The sequence below is a fragment of the Polyodon spathula genome, chromosome 16, assembly GCF_017654505.1.
Source record: "Polyodon spathula isolate WHYD16114869_AA chromosome 16, ASM1765450v1, whole genome shotgun sequence".
Classification (NCBI taxonomy): domain Eukaryota; kingdom Metazoa; phylum Chordata; class Actinopteri; order Acipenseriformes; family Polyodontidae; genus Polyodon; species Polyodon spathula.
In genome coordinates, this window is record NC_054549.1 from 11680771 (window position 1) to 11700892 (window position 20122).

At 39.7% G+C, this 20122-nt stretch overlaps 1 protein-coding gene across 1 annotated transcript in view; it reads left to right on the forward strand.

The window, feature by feature from the left end:
• LOC121328807 (histone-lysine N-methyltransferase PRDM16-like) overlaps window positions 1-20122 on the forward strand; it is a 186556-nt gene that overhangs the window by 43162 nt on the left and 123272 nt on the right. Inside the window, 1 exon segment of the mRNA XM_041273880.1 lies at window positions 18240-18589. Coding sequence (XP_041129814.1) covers window positions 18240-18589 — 350 coding nt within the window.

A 20122-nucleotide genomic window follows, 5' to 3' on the forward strand; every position in this document is an offset into this window, starting at 1 on the left:
CCCCTCTGTCTGACCTCCAGGCCTTTGTTTCAACTCCTTGTCTCCCTGCACTTCTCTTATCTCTGTCACTTTGACACTGAAATTCTTTCGCGTTAGCGGCATCGCAAGAACGATCCTTGCCTCGCTTGTAACTGGTAACCAAGTTTGTGTAAATTGGCAGTGGATCTCACACTCCCCTGGGTAAAGGACATACAAAAACAAAAGTCTGGTTGTGGTGGGTAAGGTCTTTTTTATTTCTTTTGTATGTTATTTATTCAACACAGTTCCTTGGTTTGCTTTCTTCTGCAGCTTGCTTAATAAAGCTGTATTGCTTCCCCACGCTGCCCGCAGCCTCACTGTGGCTTAGGAGCTTAGGAGGAGACTGCGAGGAATCTGGTTCATGAGTCTGGCTCATTGCTTTTGCTTCGGTACCTCGACCACTGAACCGTGCTGAGGTCGTCAGCAGTGTTGTGCGGTGCTTTACAATTTCCGCTTCTTAGAATCGCAGCTAAATTGATACCAAGTATTTCTATATGTGTTTAAGCCATGGCCGGTACCACTGCGAACAGCCACACTTGTACCTGTGTATCAAATATGTATGGCCTGACACTCTATTGAATTAATGTTGCTAGCCCCACCTAATATCATGTGTATGTAAATGGCAGGTCCATGTTAAAATGCAGTTTCACTATAACCAGTTTGCATTCTTATATCTGTTTTATACTCCTATCACTGGAACTATTGTAATTACTTTTGTGCAGTGTTAAAACGCCCGCACTGCAGTGGAATTAAATGGTTAACCAACCTTTGTCGTTTCTCCTGACCCCCACCCAATTTTGCATTTCCTTGTTTTGGCAGAGGCTTGAAGCATGTGTCAGTGCTCTTAGGATGGTCATTCATATTGCTGGTAGAAGGGTGTCAGAGAGCTCTAACAGGACTCATTCCTCATTTCTCATTCCTTCATCTCATCAATCGGCTGCTCTCTCCCTTTCATCAGCCCTTTGCTCTCTGACAGACGGGAAAAGTAACCCCAAGCCAACGCTGCACTCTCCAATTATGCCTGGTTACCAGAATGTGTCAATGTGGAGTGGTTCATTGTGGCCCCCGTGACACTTGGACTACTGGGGAATGGGGCCGCCTGGCCCAGCTAGGACCTACAGGGGGAGAAAACTCACTCACCATATCCTTCCAATCTTTCGTTACTGTGCTGTTGCTATTTGATCCCAGTTTATCCTCAATACCCAATAGTAAATTACGAACATAAAAGGCATTCTGAATAAAATAAATACTGCAATGGATACTGTAACGGATAAATAAATACAAGTCAAAGATTGTGTTTGATATTTTCACGCTTTTTCAATTTATGATGGATTCTGACCTCTTCTCCTGAAGGGAGTTGCGTGTGGTTTATTAATGCCTGCTGTTTGAGTCATAGGCATGTAGCTCTTACCAGAGTTCCAGAACCCTTAGCGCACGTAGACCCAGAAGTGTTTGTAAATGAAATATGGGCACTCAAAGACCGTGAGTGGCGGTGGGGTGTTTGTGATTCTACACGTGGATTAAAACCGTGATCGTCGGAGCCCGGCAGAAAAGTCTTCTGTATTTTGCATGCTGCTAAAGCCTTAACGACAGCGTTTTCTCATTTTAAATAATTTACTAAATACATTATTTATCCTCTCCTTTACCTGGATCTCCATCACCTGTCCTTGCTCCTTGATTTCTGCTTCACATTTAGACTGATGAGCCCAATTTTGAGAGCGTTTTGCGCCAGCCCAGTGATTAATGTTCCTACGAGGTAGCATCAGCACGCTGTCCTCAGCCAGGCTGTCACAGCGGCAGGGGCCCCTGCTCTCGCTGAGCTGTAATTGATGGCACAGGCTCACAATTTGCAAATCAAATGCAGGAGAGGCTAAGCAGAGCTGGGATCCAACAGCTCTTTACTTATTTATTAAGTATCTCTCCCATTTGTAAAGCAAATGGGCACAGGGATCAGACATCGTCTCCGAAGCTTGATAAATATTTTATCAGGCGTAATGGAAATTGTCAAACCCATCTAATTGTACAATGAATTATCAAAAAGATATCAAAGTTAGACGCAGCCTTTGATCTCCCCCTCCTTTTTTTTAAACTCAATTACGAGGGAGATTCTGTCCTTTGAAATCTGTTCTCTCTGGATACGCTACTCCCTTCTCTCAGCAACTTTTTCTTGTGCTGTAACATAGCAGTGTAACCATTTAACAAACTGCAAGGAATATTCACTATGTGTTTAGAACAATGCTAAGCTTATTTTAAACAGATTTAATTCTGTAATGCCCATTTCTGTCTCACATACAATGCAATGCTTAGCCACTCCTCTATATTATTATTTTGGAAATCCAGCCTCACAAGCTGGAACTCATCATCTGCAGTGCATTATGTGTTGCCGGATGGGGGGACGGGGGACGGGGGTGTGTGTTTAGTACAAGAAATAGTATCTAGTTACATAAATAAAGTAGCTTTTTTCTCATTTTGAAAAATGCTTGGGCATTACAGGGTTAAAATAAATACATAACTCGAAAATTTTTCTAAGATTTATTAATTGAGGAAACGTGAGTGCAAATAGGGCTTCTCTAATGGCACCTTGCTGGAAGGTACTCTGGACGAAAATAGGGAAATGATAGTAGCAACTGGAATGAAACTCTGTTCCAGCGGTTCTGATCATTTCTGTGTGTTTTGCTATGTGATGTCTGTGCTATGGATAAGCTTGGGTGTCCAGTTACAGATTTGTTTTCTGACATTGTCAATAAAAAAGCTTTGTATAAAACAAGCTGTCTTACTAGACCTCTGCTGTCACTGTCCTAAACTGTTTGAAACTCGGGCTAACGACTTACAAATGTGCTGTAATGTTTTCATTTAACCCACAATGCATTCTTCCACCATGTCTCTGCACGTTGTGAGCAGTAGCCTAAACAAGCAAGCTAATATATGTAATGCATTGTGTCTGCTTGGAGCATATACCATATGATTTAAAATAAAATCACATTCAAAAATATGTTAATGATTGCTTTAGGATTCCTTTTTAGTCCCAGGTTGTTCCAATATGCGGATCATCTGAATGGTGAACACCTTGTCCCTGCTCTTCGATTCCAAATTTCCTTGGCTATGAGTTTGTTCAGCAGTGTGCAATCATTCTCAAGTAGTGCAGAACAAACAACGACTTCAGTAACTGTATCCGCTCTTACTGTTGTTAAAATATTGTTTTCGTCATCTGGGCAGTTCCTTCTGACACGCTCACTCAAACTGTCTTCAGAATGTCTTATGGATGCACACCTAGAGGAAGTCTCAATCGCCACTGGTGCTCAAATTGAGAAAACAACTGTTAGACAGACGCGCAAGGGAGCATTCAGAAGACGAACTGGAGGTGGAAGACGGCTGAGGTATGGAGAATTACCCGAGCGATTCATTAAACATTTAAAACGCTCCTAGTTGGGTCTAAAGGTGCTTTGTTTTTGGATGCAATAGACTTAGAAATGTGAGTTAGGGTTAGGGTTATATCATCAGGGAAACACTGCTTAATCTTTTTCGTGGTATTGCTCTGAAGTGAGCCAAATATTTTTTTAAAATATATAAATAAATAATAAATCACACATTTGTTTTCTGGCCAACTCGCATGACAGAAACTCACACTTAAAGCTTTTAATAAACAATTAATGAAGAGATGAATGGATCTGTGCCTGGTTGTCTTGCTGGTGTAGGTTTTGGTCAAGACCAGTGCTCTTCCCAATCGAGTTCCTCTCTCCTGCAGTGCAGAATTTGATTGCCCTGTTATTTTTGTCTTGTGTCTTTCGCAGTGCTGAGATCTGCCAGACTGGATAGACAATGAGGTCATTTATGACAGCTATTTATTTTTATTTTTTTTCCCCTCAGCTTTAACTATCTAATTTGCCAGCTCTTTGAGCTGGCCCTGGCGATCTGCCTGGCACACCCTGGGACCTCGGAATCACTCTCCGGACTCCATGCATACGTGCCTCAGTCCTGGGCAGTTTGTTTCTGTTAGCCTGAGGCAATACAGTGAATAATATCTTTAACCCTTTGCGGTACCTGTGGTGGTGATGTCACCCAAGATGGAAAAAATGATTATTGATTGAATTGGATGTTTTAGATTTAATAAGAGTCTCTACAATGCGTGTGTGTATATGTGTGTGTGTGTGTGTGTGTGTGTGTGTGTGTGTGTGTGTGTGTGTGTGTGTGTGTGTATAGTACCTTGTTCGAAACATTGAATACATTTAGTTTATTGTTTTACTTTTTGAACATTCATCAATTTTATTTTTGGTATCAATATGCAGTAAACAGCGGCTACAGAAATAATCAAATAAATAAACCAAGAAGTAATCGCACTTGTTACTAACCGCATAACTCAAGAGACTGTATTGGTCACACTATATGGTTACAGTACATATTGGTAATATATCTGACCACTATTCATGTTAGGGTCTGTGCTTGTTTTGTCCTCTTCTAATAAAACTGTCTCCCATTAGAACCGTGCCTGTTTGCAGTAACAGTGTGATTTGAAGCTCCCTCATGTAACCGGGCACAGGGCTCTGAAATTGCAGTGCTGGGATGGAGGGGCTCAAGCCTGGCGCTTAGTGAGAGCCCATGCAGAGTTCCTGGAACAGTCCTGCTCAGCTGTGTGTGTGAGATATTGAGAAACACGATGAAAGATGATATTACAACTGAGTTTTAACCACAGAGTGGTCCCACCTGCCTGGTCCAGCTTTATAAGGGTTATAATGGGTACTGGAGCAATGTCAAGGAATCCCCCGCTTTTAAACAGTATTGATTACCGCATGGATTTAAACAGCAATTACCTTGTTAGATTTTAAGCATATTGCTCCTTCATTCTCAAGCGGTTAAGCCACACTTAGCATATACAGCAGTGTGTAGATGTATTAAAACACCTCCGGATTGGTTATTTTATAATCTTTATATACCTACCTGCATGAAAACCTCAGGGTGTGAGAATTCAAAATTTCAGTCGCTAATCAGAGATACAGAAACAAAAAGCACACTTGTGAAAATGTTTGTTGTGCTTTAATTGGACATCTTAAACTACTTCTAAAAAGGTTCATGCATTTTATCATTTGAGTTGCTTTTGTCTTCATTTTTTAAATTAATTACACGTGTTGCCAATTAAAGTCATCAATAACATTAGACAATCACAAATTTGCCTATTTTCCAAGATTGTCAGTTATAGTGGTTTGATTTCATATGCAACAGAAGGAACAGGGGGTTGTAATACATTTGCACAGGTCTGCACATTTCTTAGGCATTGGGTATAAGAAGATGTCACATTATAAGGCTCTTTGCTGTCTCCATCTCACTGGCACTGTGCCATGCTCATAGCTTACGACCTCTCAGACAAGAACCTGTGCAAGTTATCCATCCGGCATCCAAAGTATGTGAGACCCAGCTTCCTAATGACATTAGGCAGAAGACAAAACAATGTAATTAGATTGGAAGTGACTTAACAGTTTGAATCGGTATTCGAATCAGGTTTTGCCAAACAAGATGAGTAAGGAAGCTTAAGCAGACCAAATAGTGACTCGAAGGTGAAGCCGGGAGCAGCATGCCTCAAGAAGTGTGTCTTCATTTCAATTGAACGCAGCGTGACATTCCTGCCCCCACGCTGCCAGGTATTCAGGTGCTTGTTATTATTATGCCTGTCACAAAAGATCATTCACGTGGCTAAGAATGGTGTCGTTCTCGGGTCAAAGAAACTGGGCTCCACTAAACAGTGGGAGGATCTAAATACAGCCACTGAGAACCAGGGTTATGAAAATCAAATGTCCCTTAAGTGTTTTTAGTGTATGTTAGAGGACTTGTGTCTGGCCATGTTTAGATCTGATGGACCCTGCTGTTTTTAAGGCATCAATTAGTTTGCTTTCCCTGATTGCCCCGCCACCATGATAGATACGTTTGGAGAGTCTGTGTCGGTCCCTGCATTCTAATCCAAACAGAACTCACCCTCTCTCTGAGAAGAATCTACCTCGGACTACAATAAAATACCAAAGGGAAAACCAATTCAAGTCACGCTAGGAACACTGTCTAACTTATGACTAATGGAACAGGTGCTGTTCCCTTCCCCTGGGAGCGCAGCCTTATTTGGGATGTCACACAGCGTATGGGCTCACAGATAACAGAGACAAAGGAGGGGGGTCCACTCATATTACACGGAAGGCCACCTGAGATAAAGAGAGCTGTGTGTTTTCAAATCGACCTGACGACCTCCTTATTACCACCCAATTATCCTGAATTCACTGCAATTCACTGAGTTTAAACAGGAAAATTGCTTTTCATTCTCTCTCTCCCTCTGTCTCTCCCTCTCTCTCTCCATTACCAAAGTGAGTTGTATCAATTGTGTATTTGGGTAGAATGTTTAAGAACAACCAAAGGCTGATAAAGAACATATCTAAATGATTTGCCTTCACATTTAAAATCACAGCTCTACTGTGTATGCGTGGTAATCCTGGGTGGACTGAGTTGTATGGGATTATGAAGCAATGCCATTCCCACAGTTTACATACTTCTGTATAAACTTGCAGCGTTACAACTACATCTCTGAATGTGTTTATGGAGCTAGCTAGCTGACCCCCCTCCAGTCGCTGAAATGTAATAGAAATGCGTGTGACACATAGCAGACCGACACCGGCACTTGCGAGGAACTTGCTAATAGTGGAGGAACTGTCGTTTTTGGTCTGGTACGACTGAACCTGTTATGAAAACTTCTTTCAGTGTGAAAGCAGTATAACCCATCTCAGGATATGCTGGATGGCCACAGTGGGTTATGAAACATTTCTGTTATGCATGTCTGACAGCACCAGGAATCAAGAGATTTTCTATACTCCGCTAAACCACTGTGTGTTCCAACTACTGATGCTTAGATACGCCACCCATCATATATGCACGCAGTGGACTGCCCATAGGCCAAAGACTGAGCTGTTCTTTGAATGTAGGGTGACCGCTACTGCTTTCTAGGATGTTTTTTAACCCCTTGATTAGCTCTGAGAATCTGTCCTCTCATCTTGCGCAGACAGGCAATTCATGTCATGTTCACAGAATTCTTTGGAGCCCGACCATTGTTGTCGTACCGTATACAGTATTGTGTGCAGTCTAATTGTGTGCACCGTTTCTCAGCTCTGTGCTGATAGGAGAGGAAGGGACCTGCTGTATTGTTTGCAATGCACTTGTTACAATTCTCAGGCTTTTTCCATCTGTTTTCCTTCTTCCTTCCCATTTTATAACAACACCATTTCCTCCGTAGGCCCTGCCGGGGATGTAGCTCAGCGGCCGTGTTGCTGCTGTGAAAAAAACAAAAAAAAACAAAAAAAACAAAAAAAAAAAACTTTTTGGCTTGACTTCAAGAACTTGTTTTAATGCGTTTTCGCCTTTTTGTTTAATGTTTACATAATCATGCAATGAGTAACTTTTGCAGATGGGGTCTGTATTACATAAGGTTTGCATCATTGCATAATCTGCAGATCTCTTCAGTAGCTGGTGTAGAAACCTCTGTATAGCTGATCTTGTGATCCATATTTTATATTATGAGGATGGGATTTGATTTTCTTTCCTTTTGTGGTTTTAAAGATTGTATTTTGGAATTGCTTAGAACCTCCTGCCAATGCTTCTCCTTCAGGCCACATGAACAAGTAGATATGACTTCTTCTTAGTATTGTTCATGTATGCTGTTGATTTAAGTCTGAACCATGCATGGGTTTTTTTTGTAGTGTTTGTACACTGCAGTTGTGTTTTTTTTTTTTTCTGTAGATCGCAATTGTCTTTTTTATTATTTTCCAGAACCCCCTTGTAAAGGAGGCATCAGTCTCAATGGTCAAACATCCTGGTTAAATCAATACAAAAAAAAAATACTGTGACCTGAATGTCTTAAAGTGAACCTCAGGCATGGGTTGTATGTGTTACAGCAGCTAAATAAAATGAGCATTTAATACAAGCCACACAAAGCATGCTTTATAACAATGTTCTAATCGCTAAATGCCTCCTTTCTGGATCAGATGGAATTATTCATAACATGATAGTACACGCTGTATAACTTTTAAGTCCTGCTAAATTTTGCAGATCTTTTTTTACGTGATATTATGAGATTTTTTTTCTTCATTTTTTATCTTCAGTATCATTGCGATCACTTGTCTTCCAACTCGATTATTTTCATCAAACCTGTTTTTAATCCTGAACTTAAAAAAATAAAAATCCAAGACTCGTCTTGTCCACTTTTTCACATGTCTGTCACCGGACTTTTTAATGGAGCCTCTATGAAGCGCAGAATAAGTAATACAGAGAGACATTTGTGTCATATTGTAGGGCGGCGATTTGCAGATTCATCACTGGCCTTCCTGGGAATGACTGTACAGAAAGAATTATGTGTTTGAGACACATCCAATATCCACTTGATCTGTTACACACACACACACACACACACACACACACACACACACACACACACACACACACACACACACACACACTGTCTAATAGCTGCCTCAGTAAATAACAAGTAAACCTGAAATATACAGCAATATCTGTATTATAAGATTAAATCTAAAAAGAATGATAGTTTCCTTAGCCTAGAATACTGGATCTGTTTTAATATCTGCCAGGTTTTTAGTCTTTATTTATTTAAGATAACATACCTTTTTAACACAGTTTCGTAAAACACCAGAATTCAACACCTGTACACTCCTTGATATATTGACTAGAAGGTCACTGGTGGAAACCAACACACCGATTTCAAGTTGTTTTATGAAGCCGACACCAAAAAATCAGCATGCCAATGCAATGAACATTGAATATCTAATGAAAGACCAGCAAAGTAAGACAAACTGTTTCACCGTTAATGGATTTAACAGTATGGACCAGGTTAAATGCTGTTCGTTTAATGCCAGCGTTCGGTCATTATGCAAACCCATGTGTATTAGAGCAGAGAGTTAATTAAGAGAAAGGGTGTATATATATATATATATATGTATATATTGTATATATATATATATATATAGATATATATAATGACTCTATTCTATCCATATTCTATAATCTTTTCTCTCTCATCCATTTCAATGGATCTTTTCCACAGCCTTTGCTACTTTAAAATCAGCCACCCTTCTCATATATTATATTATATTATATTATATTATATTATATTATAGCTATTCATACTAGGAACCTGAACAGTGATCCACCTGGCTAGTATTAGCTGATCCGTAGCTTGTGACAGGAGTCTTGTAAGATTCCTATAGTGCATCACCATTTTTATGAATGTCAGGCTGCTTCTGATTCTAACATTTTATTTCAGATTTTAAATAGAGCAATGATTAATTCGACAGAGTCTAGTCAGAAGCAGCCAGGGTCTGTACAATATAGGGTTTGTCTAAATTGGCTAGGTGTTAAGTAGACTCGATCATAAGTGGATTCAAAGTCTTGAAAGTGATTTATAAAAACGGGATGTTTCCGACTTCGTCTATCATGATCTTCTGTTTAGTAGTGCTCCAAATCTGAGGCGTATACTTTTTTGCATGCAATAGTTAATATTTTAGATTAAGTGTCTTTAATTACTATGTATTTTCATAGTAGTTAATAAATATATGTGTACTTACACATAATTACAGTGATATTATGCATAGTTACAATGTATTTAATGTGTAAATAATTTTGGATGATCTAACTCAAACCCGAACCCTAACCCTTTTCCGATACAATTATACACTGACATATATCGTGCAAAAATATTTACATGTTAAGTACATTGTAACTATGCATAATAGCATTGTAGTTATGTGTTTCTGGAAACTGTGTGTCCATTCTGAATAACCTGGAACACTTGGAATAGTGCAGGTAAAATGGTAGCCTTACATTCGCAGTTCAAAATTATACATGATCATTTAGGCTGGTTTTAGATGCAAACCTGTAGTGTGAGAGCTGTTGTTTGACTTGGAGATGGGAAAGGCATTTGCCATCCCCTTTCCATCATCATGAACCAAGCCACACTTTAGGGACATCAAGGCACAAGACCTCCAAGTTTGGCCTGGAGGACACCCTAGTGAAGGCAATGAGGTAGAACACTGTGATTACGAATCCCAACTCGGCAGCCAACTTATTGAGCTACCTTGGGTAATTCACATCACCTTTCAAACTTAGCCCAGCCAGCTGAAAACCCGGGCTTTGAGTCATTCTGGGAATAGAAAAGCCTTAGGTGAGCCGAATTGAAACATCTTGCCCTTCACTTTGGGAAATATTAAAGGGTTTGACATAGAGTTAGAACGAGTCCATAACTTATGTTTATGTGCATGAAGACATGACTCACTTGTAGTGCAAGAAAAGGGTGGCAACACTGTATCAGTTAGAATTCAGTTACCACTTGTTTACTGAAATATTCGAAACTGACCTGGCTATGGCCAAGGACCTAATTCCTGTTAATAATGTTTTTTCTAATGCAAGCTTGATCAAGCTGTGGGTACCATGGCTAAACCCAAATAAACGATTAAGAAAACAGATCTCAGATTTGAGACATTGTCCAGCTGTAGACAGATCTGCAGTGCGTTTCAGTACTGTGCAGTGCATATCGTACCCTTTCTTATTTTGTCCGTCCTGCGTTCACCTCGTGGCTTATGACTTTCTAACTTCTTGCCCCTCTCTCTCTCTCACTCTCTCTCTTTTTTTCTGCTTCGGCAGGAGACTCATTTTATTTCCCAGGGCCCCAGTTTTCGCTCTCCATTTCTACCTTTTTTTTTCTTTCTTTGTTTTTTTTCCCCTACCTGCGTCTCCCTGCCTGTCCCGGAGCTTGGTCAGGTCAGTGGCATGCTCACGCTTTTGTCAGTGTGATTAATAGCACAGTGGATTGCTGTTAATTCACTGGCTAATGACTGAGACTAGGGCTGGTCTCTGAGTAATCGGGTGATGTATGTGGGGAGTGTGCACCTCATGGCAGAGGTGAAAATCATTTAGGCGAGTCAGATATTGTCGTTGGGAACGAATGGCTCTCCCTGTTAATAAAAATTAATGCATTTCTTTCTTTCTTAATTCCCACCGGGCCGCTAAATGAAGCTGTATAGTGACTGAACACAGGGGCAAACCAAGCATATGGTTCGAGGACTTTTTTGTTCTCTCTCGGAAAACAAACTGTTTGGATTGTATATCTATATATATATATTGTTTTAATATAACCTGAATGAATGAATTTAAAGGTATGATATGTTATTTTTTAGAAGTGAGAAAGGGTTAAGGTAATTCTGACTTTGTTAGGAGTTTTAAATACACGATTCATTGAAGAATAACAATATTCTGCATTGTGAGGATATCGATGGATCCATTTACAAAGTCATGCACACAGTACTGCCATACAAGCATGCTGTACTTGCATGTTCATCTACTCTATGGAGACTGTTCTGAATTATCATAGTTTAAAATCTGAGTTCCAGCCAGATGCTCAGCACTGTGTATGAATGTGTGTTTCACACAAATGCTGTGAAAAAAAAAATCGAGGAAGGCTGAATTTGGGATAGAAAGCAGCAATCCGCTATAGTCCAGAGCGTACCGCTCTGAGCCTGGGGGGCAAATGGAAATGGTCGAGCAGAAACCATGGAATTAGAAAGTCGGAAGGAGGGGGGGGAAGCTAAATCGCATTTCTGCAAAACAAAGAGGCTTTTTCACAATGAACAAGCCTTGATAAAAATTACAGTGCCATTGCAGGTCACTTCACTAGGCTAGCCTTGGGCAGTGCTGGAGCTGCTCAGAAATCAGTGTGATGGCAGCTGGATATGCAAATGCCCGCCCCCAAACACATCCACTACATAAATAAGAAGCTATCTTCAATGCTGGTAGCAAGGGATTAAGTAGAGTAGACAAGGGCAGTTAATAAACTACACATTATACACTCTACTGGATGATATCTTTTTATTGCAGTCGGCACGTATGGCTTTCAGACTGCTGTTGTATTTAGGGATTTTACTGACATTTAATGAAAAACTGTTTTTCATCCAAGACATGACAATGCATTTTGGAATGATAATATTCTAGTGCGTACAGCAGTATAACAATTGTGCGCATTTTGTTCTTGGGCATTGGAGTTTAATCAGTTGAGTTCTGTTGATTTTGAGCTTAACATTACCTCAAGCTATGTTTTGCTCAAACAGTTCACCATTTAGGATACACCTGTCGTTCCATTGCAATAAACGGTTAACTCCCTTTCAACCGTACATCACGCAGTTAACAAAGCACGTCTTGCATAGTTTGTGATTTAGGTGGTGGTGACCTACATTTCATACCTGGACTTACTAAATCAACATATATTTTGCTTGACCTTTACCAGTGACTTTGAAAACCATTTTATTCCAGTGTCTGGTTAGTTTATACCAAACAGGTAAAGATACCTGAAAATAGAATCATTCTAGAGATACGGTATTTTTGTTAGCATTTACTTGGACTGAAATCAGAGTAAACATGCAAAAACCTCCAACAAGTACGGGCTAATGATAATCCTAAACTGTGGGTGTGTAACTTGAAACTGCCTGCCTTGTAGGTCTATTACTGAGTCCTTTTGGACCATGCAAGCATTATTATAAAAGCTCTAGTTTTGTATATGCAGAATGAGCCATACTGTGCTGTGCTGTGTGTATTAGCTCAATATCTTACCCCATTCTCTCTGTAGCTCAGTCTGGCTTCCTCTGGCTCTGTGCAGAGAGCATGCAGTTTCCCCTTGGGTAATGTTTGTAGCTCAATTTAGCAAATGTAAGTTGCTATTGATTATTATTAATATTTATCATGTTTGTGAAAATGTCTTTACCCAGTGCTATTAATCTGCTGTGTTAATAAATGTCTATGCAGGGCCTACACAGCGCCCCGGGGAGTTGTGCTGAGTGGAATGACAATGAGACTGGCTGACAGCAGCAGCTCAAGGAAGGGATATTGCCTTTCAGCACCAACTGCATGAGGCCAGGCTAAACTCAGGACGTCTAATTAAAAGGGATCTCATATTCTATTTTCCATGCATTTCCTTTAATTGTCTGCTTGGATCGTTTTTGCTAAACTATTCCAGCCAATATTGTTTCTGAAAAGATGCCTCAGGGCTGTGGGGAAGCATTTTACCGTCATACTGTCCCATGTTTGAAGCATTGTGCACTGAAGCCTGTGCAACACTGATGCTTCCCCACTATCGGTTTTGGGGAGTCATTTCAGAAGCAGTTTTTCTGGAATAGTTAGTAAGCGTGGTACATATAGTCAGTAGAAACAGCAATTGAGAATTAAACAGACTGCTTTAAAAATATTAAACAGCTACAGAATTGAGGGAAATGTAGATGAAATAAAGCACACAGGAAAGCTCTTCAGTTTTTAAGAATGGTTAGCCTGCTCCGAGACTGACAGACAGTGCACCATGGAGTCTGCATGTTAGAATACGAGCGTCACTCTCAAAAAGATTCACATGTGCCTGTGTTTCAATTCTTGGTATGTCAACACAAGCCTATTATATCCTATGTACGTGCACCCATGCTGTTTAAATGACCTTGTAGCCCAAGGGCACCCACAGGGTGGGAAATGGAAATATCTACTCTTCAGATTCAAATACAGTTATACTCTTTCCATTGTGTTTAAACTCCTTTAAGATTGGAAAGTCGACACGTTGGCAGAAATCTACAGAGACACAGAACACTGCCTTGCAAAACTTCAATTAAAGAGACTGGTGCCCAGTTTGTCATTTCAGTTATTTCATGCATGGTCGTGCTACAGAGGTACCTGATGGTGTGATCGCGCTCCATTCATAACCACACCTTACCGATACAGTAAGCTGCATGGTTGGAGTTATTATAGTCCTAACTCTGGTAGCTAGGAACAGCTAGTAATATGTGATTCAAAACTCTGCAGCATTGAAGACATTGTGAAAGATTGTTAGTGGAAACGCTTGTCATTACTTTAAGTATTCTTAAATTCTATAGCATGTTTCAGCTATGGATGATAGCAATATTAACCACACTCTACAATACCCCCTATGTATCGGCCTTGTGTGACATTTTCTACTTCTTCAGCAAATCATATAGTACCTCAAGAGACTGACTGCAGTTTAAAGCTGAATTTTTCTTGAGAAGCAATATGACTGCGCTTGAGTGTTATTTGGGAACAGTTCCTGCTGCTTTCAGTGTGTTTTTGGAAACACCAGACAGCATAGTAGCGTGTTTTTAGGTGTTTTTTGGCTCTTAACGATCCACCACCATGGAAAAGCACACTGGTTCTTTTTATTTTTCTGGTCTTTTTGTTCTCTTCTGCCAGTTTTTGCTCCATAAGAATTCGACCCAGATTACAGCTTTTGTTAAGATGAATCATCAAAGGCGTGATAAAATGGTAATGGTTGCAAATGTGAATCTGTAATGATACTAATAATTGTGTAAGTGAAACCACATTTTCTGATTATTATGAGTGTAAGCACTGTGCTAGTTAGCACAGGGTGTTTTGAACACCCTGGTAGGTTTCACATATTTTATAGATTCTGTCTCTGTAGTTGCTGGCAAACCTAGCAAACCCTTTTGGACAGATCTGCTAAGCTGTTTGCCCTTTTAAAAAGTTTTCAAACCTTTTTTTTTTCATAATTTGAATAAAACAAAAAAATCCAAAAATTGCTTTGTTTAGAAACGTTTAAAGACTGTTGTTCCAAGTCCTTTTTAATGTCAATGGTGTGCAAAAAAATAAATAAAAAATTGTGTAATCAGCTTTTAAAGTCAAATATTTATTTTACATTTCATACAAAACTTACACAAAGAAGGGGGACTCTTATGTTGCCGCTTGCAAACATTTCTGTTAAAGAAATAGTAATTATTTGTCTTGGGCTATGTGATTAAGACATATTTCAGCTTCAAGACGTTTGTAGTTGGTTAAGACTCATTGAAGTACTATAAAGGGTTTAAAAAGGTGACACGTTCAGAGCCTCTAAAACTTGTTATTGTTAGTTCTTTTGAGAAGTCAGGACCTTGCGATTTAAGAAATTCATTTCACCTACACAAGGCTGTATCTATGACATCTTAAAAAGGACCTTTTTTTTTGAGGCAACTCTTGAACCTTGGCTTGGGTAAAACCAATACAGAAAGGCACCTTTTAAAAAGAAATCCTGTGTGGACGCAATGTCTCTTTGTTGTTCGAGCATGGCTAGCAATAACAGTAGAACTGTTTTAAGGAACAGATTTATCAAATAAATGTGTTGCCTCCCCATCCCGGCACTAACTGCACAGTAGTTTCCACTGCAATAACAAAGCCGAACAACCGTCTCATTGTAGGCTGCCGAGAGAAGAGGGGGACCCCCAAGGTGAGAATTAATGATCGACCTCTGATGTAATCAGGAAAAATAGCTCCTGAAGAAAGTTTTTTTGTTTTTTTGGAAAGGAAAGCGCTTTCTGTCAGTTACATACCCTTAAGGGGGACATCCAACATCATTCTCATTCTGAGACACACTGCATTTCTTTACAGGCCGCAACATTTCTCTGGGTATAAGATGTAATATTTTTCTTTCCTTTTTGCAGGCCCCCTAATTATTTTGGTTGTGTTTTTTTATTATTTTGTTCAGGAAAGAAAATATAAAAATTCTGTCTGAGCCGTAAAATGTAAGAACAGGATGTTTTAGAACTTGTAGAACCACTTTCAATATTAACCCTACATGGAAAAGCACCAGAGGAGAACAGAAAACAATTATTAGCTAGCTTGTGTGTTTGATATCCTGCTTTTTTCTCTCTTACTGGCCCATATTAGCAGCAGAACTCTTTTCTTTAAATTCAATGGTGTTCTGTTCGTTGAATTTATAGCAGCAATTATACAGTGTTTTATTACTTGATTTGAACATATTGATCTGGGTGTTTTTACTTTAGGGCACCGACCAACAGCTTCCAGTAGATTAAAGACTGGTTTAATAAACCCTCTAATGAGAAACACTTACTGATGCCCCAGATGTTCAAGCGCCAAACTGGTTTCCAGTTAGGGTCACTGTTTTGTCTTTTCAAAATAGTGTAAACTCTTGGTGGCTACCGTCCATTTGCCTAGTATGGTTCAAAACAAGTTAAAGAACCGTGATATACATGGCATTGGTTATATGGTGGTTGACCTTTTTTAAAATGCAGCTGAATGTTTTTTAACTTCTAAAGATTCTAGCGTCTCGCTAATGGAATATTCTGATTGGTGATGGAAGTGATGAGGTATTTACTGATACATAACCAAGTTTTAACTTCAGGTCAAATGGTTTTTAAGAATACCGGTATATATATTTTTTAAAATGAGCTAAACTGAACAGTGTGACTTTGTCAGTTGCACTAAAACTACCTTTACTGCAACAACATAACCATTCAAAAGACAAATCAATGAATTGACTTGTTGCGGGACAATTGAAACAGCAGTAACATTAAAAATCAAACAGTGACGGCAGAAAAGAAACCGCAGGCACTGTTTAATCGAATCTGTTGAACCAGGCTTGTTGTATATTCCATTTTTAGACGTCGACCAGTAATTCATAAAATAATGACGACATTTAAAGGATATTCCAAGTTCTGCTTACAAATAAATAAGCTTCAGTTTGAGAGAGAACCTTTCCAGGCCATAAAATCTCCTGTCCTTTGGCAGAGGCTGACATGTTGTTGTGGCAGGGTGACTGGAAACACTCCTACAGTAATTGCGGCCTAGTTAGTTGTGATTGCAGGTCTTGTGTTTGGATAGCAAACTACAGCAGTTGTACGTGTACAAATCACACTGAGTCTGTCTGTTTACTGACACTGGGGTTGTCTAGTCAGCCCTAAAATAAATTATTTTGTGAGTTTGTCAAAAATGAGGGCTCCTTCTAGAAAGTCTTTCTTAAAAACTTGCCAGAGAGGTAGGTGTGTTTTCATGCCAGGGCACTCTTGTTTATCAAATAACATATTTATTTAAGAAAAGGGTTTGTAACCAAAAGGTCCCCGGTTCAAATCCCGGCTCAGCCACTGACTCACTGTGTGACACTGATCAAGTCGCTTAGCCTCCTTGCGCTCTGTCTTTCGGGTGAGATGTTGTTGTAAGTGACTCTGCAGCTGATGCATTGTTCACACACCTTAGACTTGCCATGGATAAAGGCACCTGCTAAATAAACAACTAATATATTTGCCATGTGGTAAATAATGATAGATCCTGACACAGGATATTACCTGTTTCTTTTTCCACTATGTTTCTTTACCAATAAAAAATACATCGCCAACTCCTGCTTTACCCCAGAGTGACTATTTTATTAGTAGCACTTTTTTTTGTGAAAGCAGTTGTATTCGAAAGGAAAAAAAAGCAAACACCCATTACAATTCTAAAATGATTAAGAGACAACTTAAGACTCTCAAGCTCCTATGTCAAAAAGACTGAGTTATTTATTTCTGGTTTGGTAACTTTATTCCGTGCGTTTTGAGAAATTAGTCCATTGACTGTTGAGGAAGTGACAAGGTCTATGTAAGATGTATAGATGTTTTACAAGTATATCTTGTTTTACAAGCCTCTGTTTATGCATTATCACCCAATCATGCCATTCTTAAAACATTAAAAGCTGATCAAAGTGACATGTGATTTATTAATATATATATATATATATATATAAGAGCACACCATTGTAACTGCCTGGCAGACCCATGACCTCAAAAAAAAAATAGTTTTGCCATTAATCATATATCGGATGTTTCCAGGGATACATTTATACCGAACAGCTTTATGTTGCATTAAGCAATCAAAAAGAAAAATGATTGATTAGTAGATCTATCAGATAAGCCCAGATCTTAGAGCAACATCATCATGTATGATTAGACCCCACATGGTCTGTGTCTTAGGTCATCAGGAGACCTTTCCAGCTGATGCCTGTGGACCTTTCGGATAGTAAAGAAGGGGATTCATGTAATTTCCAACCATGGGCAGAGATCATGGAAAGAATAGGGGTGACAATTGATAACCAAAGAAAACCTGGATCAGTCCATCAAAACAGTCTTGCAGTTTCAGTGCCTGCAGTTTTACAGCGTGTCTCCATTTACATGGCATTTATCTCTTAAGGGTCTAGCTCCAATGCATAGAACTGGATCTGCATCCCAGTGAAAAGGGCATTTCATATTACCACTAAACCACCGTGTGAGGGGCTACAGTGGAATATACAATGATTTTGCTGCTGTGTGTTTTATGAAAATGTTTCTTTATTAACATGTGTTTCTGCCTCTTTTTCTCTCTCTCTTTCTCCTGCTCTCTGCTAGGTGACAGCGAGGCAGTAGATAACATGTACGAGACAGACCCGGACCTCCCCGCTGGAGAGAGTGCAGAGGAAGAGACTGAGGACGGCATCATGTCGCCCATCCCGGTGGGACCCCCTTCTCCACTCCCCAACAGCGAGGACTTCACACCCAAGGAGGGCTCGCCTTATGAGGCTCCTGTCTACATTACTGATGACATTCCCATTCCCGCAGACCTGGAGCTCCGAGAGTCATCCATCCCTGGAGCAGGTTTAGGGATATGGGTCAAAAATAGGATTGAACTGGGGGAAAGATTTGGACCTTACACTGGAATGCAGAATACTACAGTGAAAGACCCTAGTTTTGGATGGGAGGTAAGTGATTTTGGATGTGTCTTTGTGGATCTACAACAGTAGCCACATACCATGAATGACCAAAAAGATAGAATTCCCCATACAGAATACAGTACAATAAAATGTGCTTTCCATTGGTACAGCATGCTGCCCTCTGATGCTGTCCACTGACATTTGGATGCACAGAATCAAATCGAGGATCTACAAGCTTTACTAAACCACTTTCTCCAGTCATATAATTAATTCAGACTAGTGGAATAGGATTGGGTTTGGTTCACATTAGGTGCATTCAGATTTCCATTTGAATGGCTTAGTGTGCCTATACAGCGGTGTGCACATTTATTAGATCACTCCATTGCCTCTGTTGTTTTTATTTGTTGTTCATATGAAGTCAAACCACTGGAACTGAAAATCTTGAAATGTGTAAAATAGGCAAATTAGTGATTGTTTAATTTAATTGATGATTTTAATAGGCCACACATGTGATTAATTTAAAATAGTAAGAGAAAAAGAACAGAGCCACAAATGGTAAAATGCATGAGACTTTTTAGAAGTTGTTTAAGATGCCTAATTAAAGCACAATGTGGTTTAACATTTTCACACACGAGGGCTTATTGTTTCCATGTCGCCAGTTAATGACCGAAAGTTGTCACCCTCAGAGGTAGATATATAAAGGATATTAATGACCAATCTTTAGGTCTTCTAATACATTTGCACACTACTGTATATCTGCTAACTGTCCTAGTCTCAGAGTGCCGTGCTTAAATGTGTTTGGATTGTGCTTTAGTGATGCTGAATATTGTATAAAGTGGACAGTTTCCAGCCCTTCCAACTCAGAGCTCCAGTTCATAACTGTTTTGTGGGGGGCGGGGGGGGAGAAACACAGTAAAATTAGTAGTCTGCTGTTTGGTTCCGTGCCAAGGAGAAATTTCCTTTGTAAAGTTCATATTATGACTAGACTTTCAAAACACTTGGGCCTTTGCTCCTACAATACTGTTAGAACTGCAAGAAATGGAGCCCACCACAAGTAGGAAGCAATGTGGCTTATAATCCTGACAACTCTTTACCACAGACTGTCAAATACATTTTCAAAATACAGGTACACTGTCATTACCACTGACTGATTTTTACTACATGCGCTTACTGCAGTACGCAATTCTGTGTTTGTGAGGACGGAACTCCATCAAAATATTATATCAATCACTTAAACACGTATTACACAGCACAGTGTAATAAAGCGCATTGAAAGCACGGTAAAGCAGATGGAAGCCTTTTTAAGCATAGTGAGGTATGGCAAAGCATGCTTGTAAGCCAAGGTAAACTATGGTAAATCCGTAGTGTAACCATGGGAAATGCATACAAAAACACCATGGTAAACGTTTCTAAGGGCATTGGCTGTATTTAGATTAGACCCGCTTGCTTGAGTGCCTAGTTCTTACAAGCTTGGTTTAGGACCGCGGTAAGTTGGAGTAGTATTCAATACAGAGACCTGCAACAAGAAACATCTTGTCTGCTGTTTTCAGTAAGCCTTTAGGGCCCGCAGTCTTATTAAGG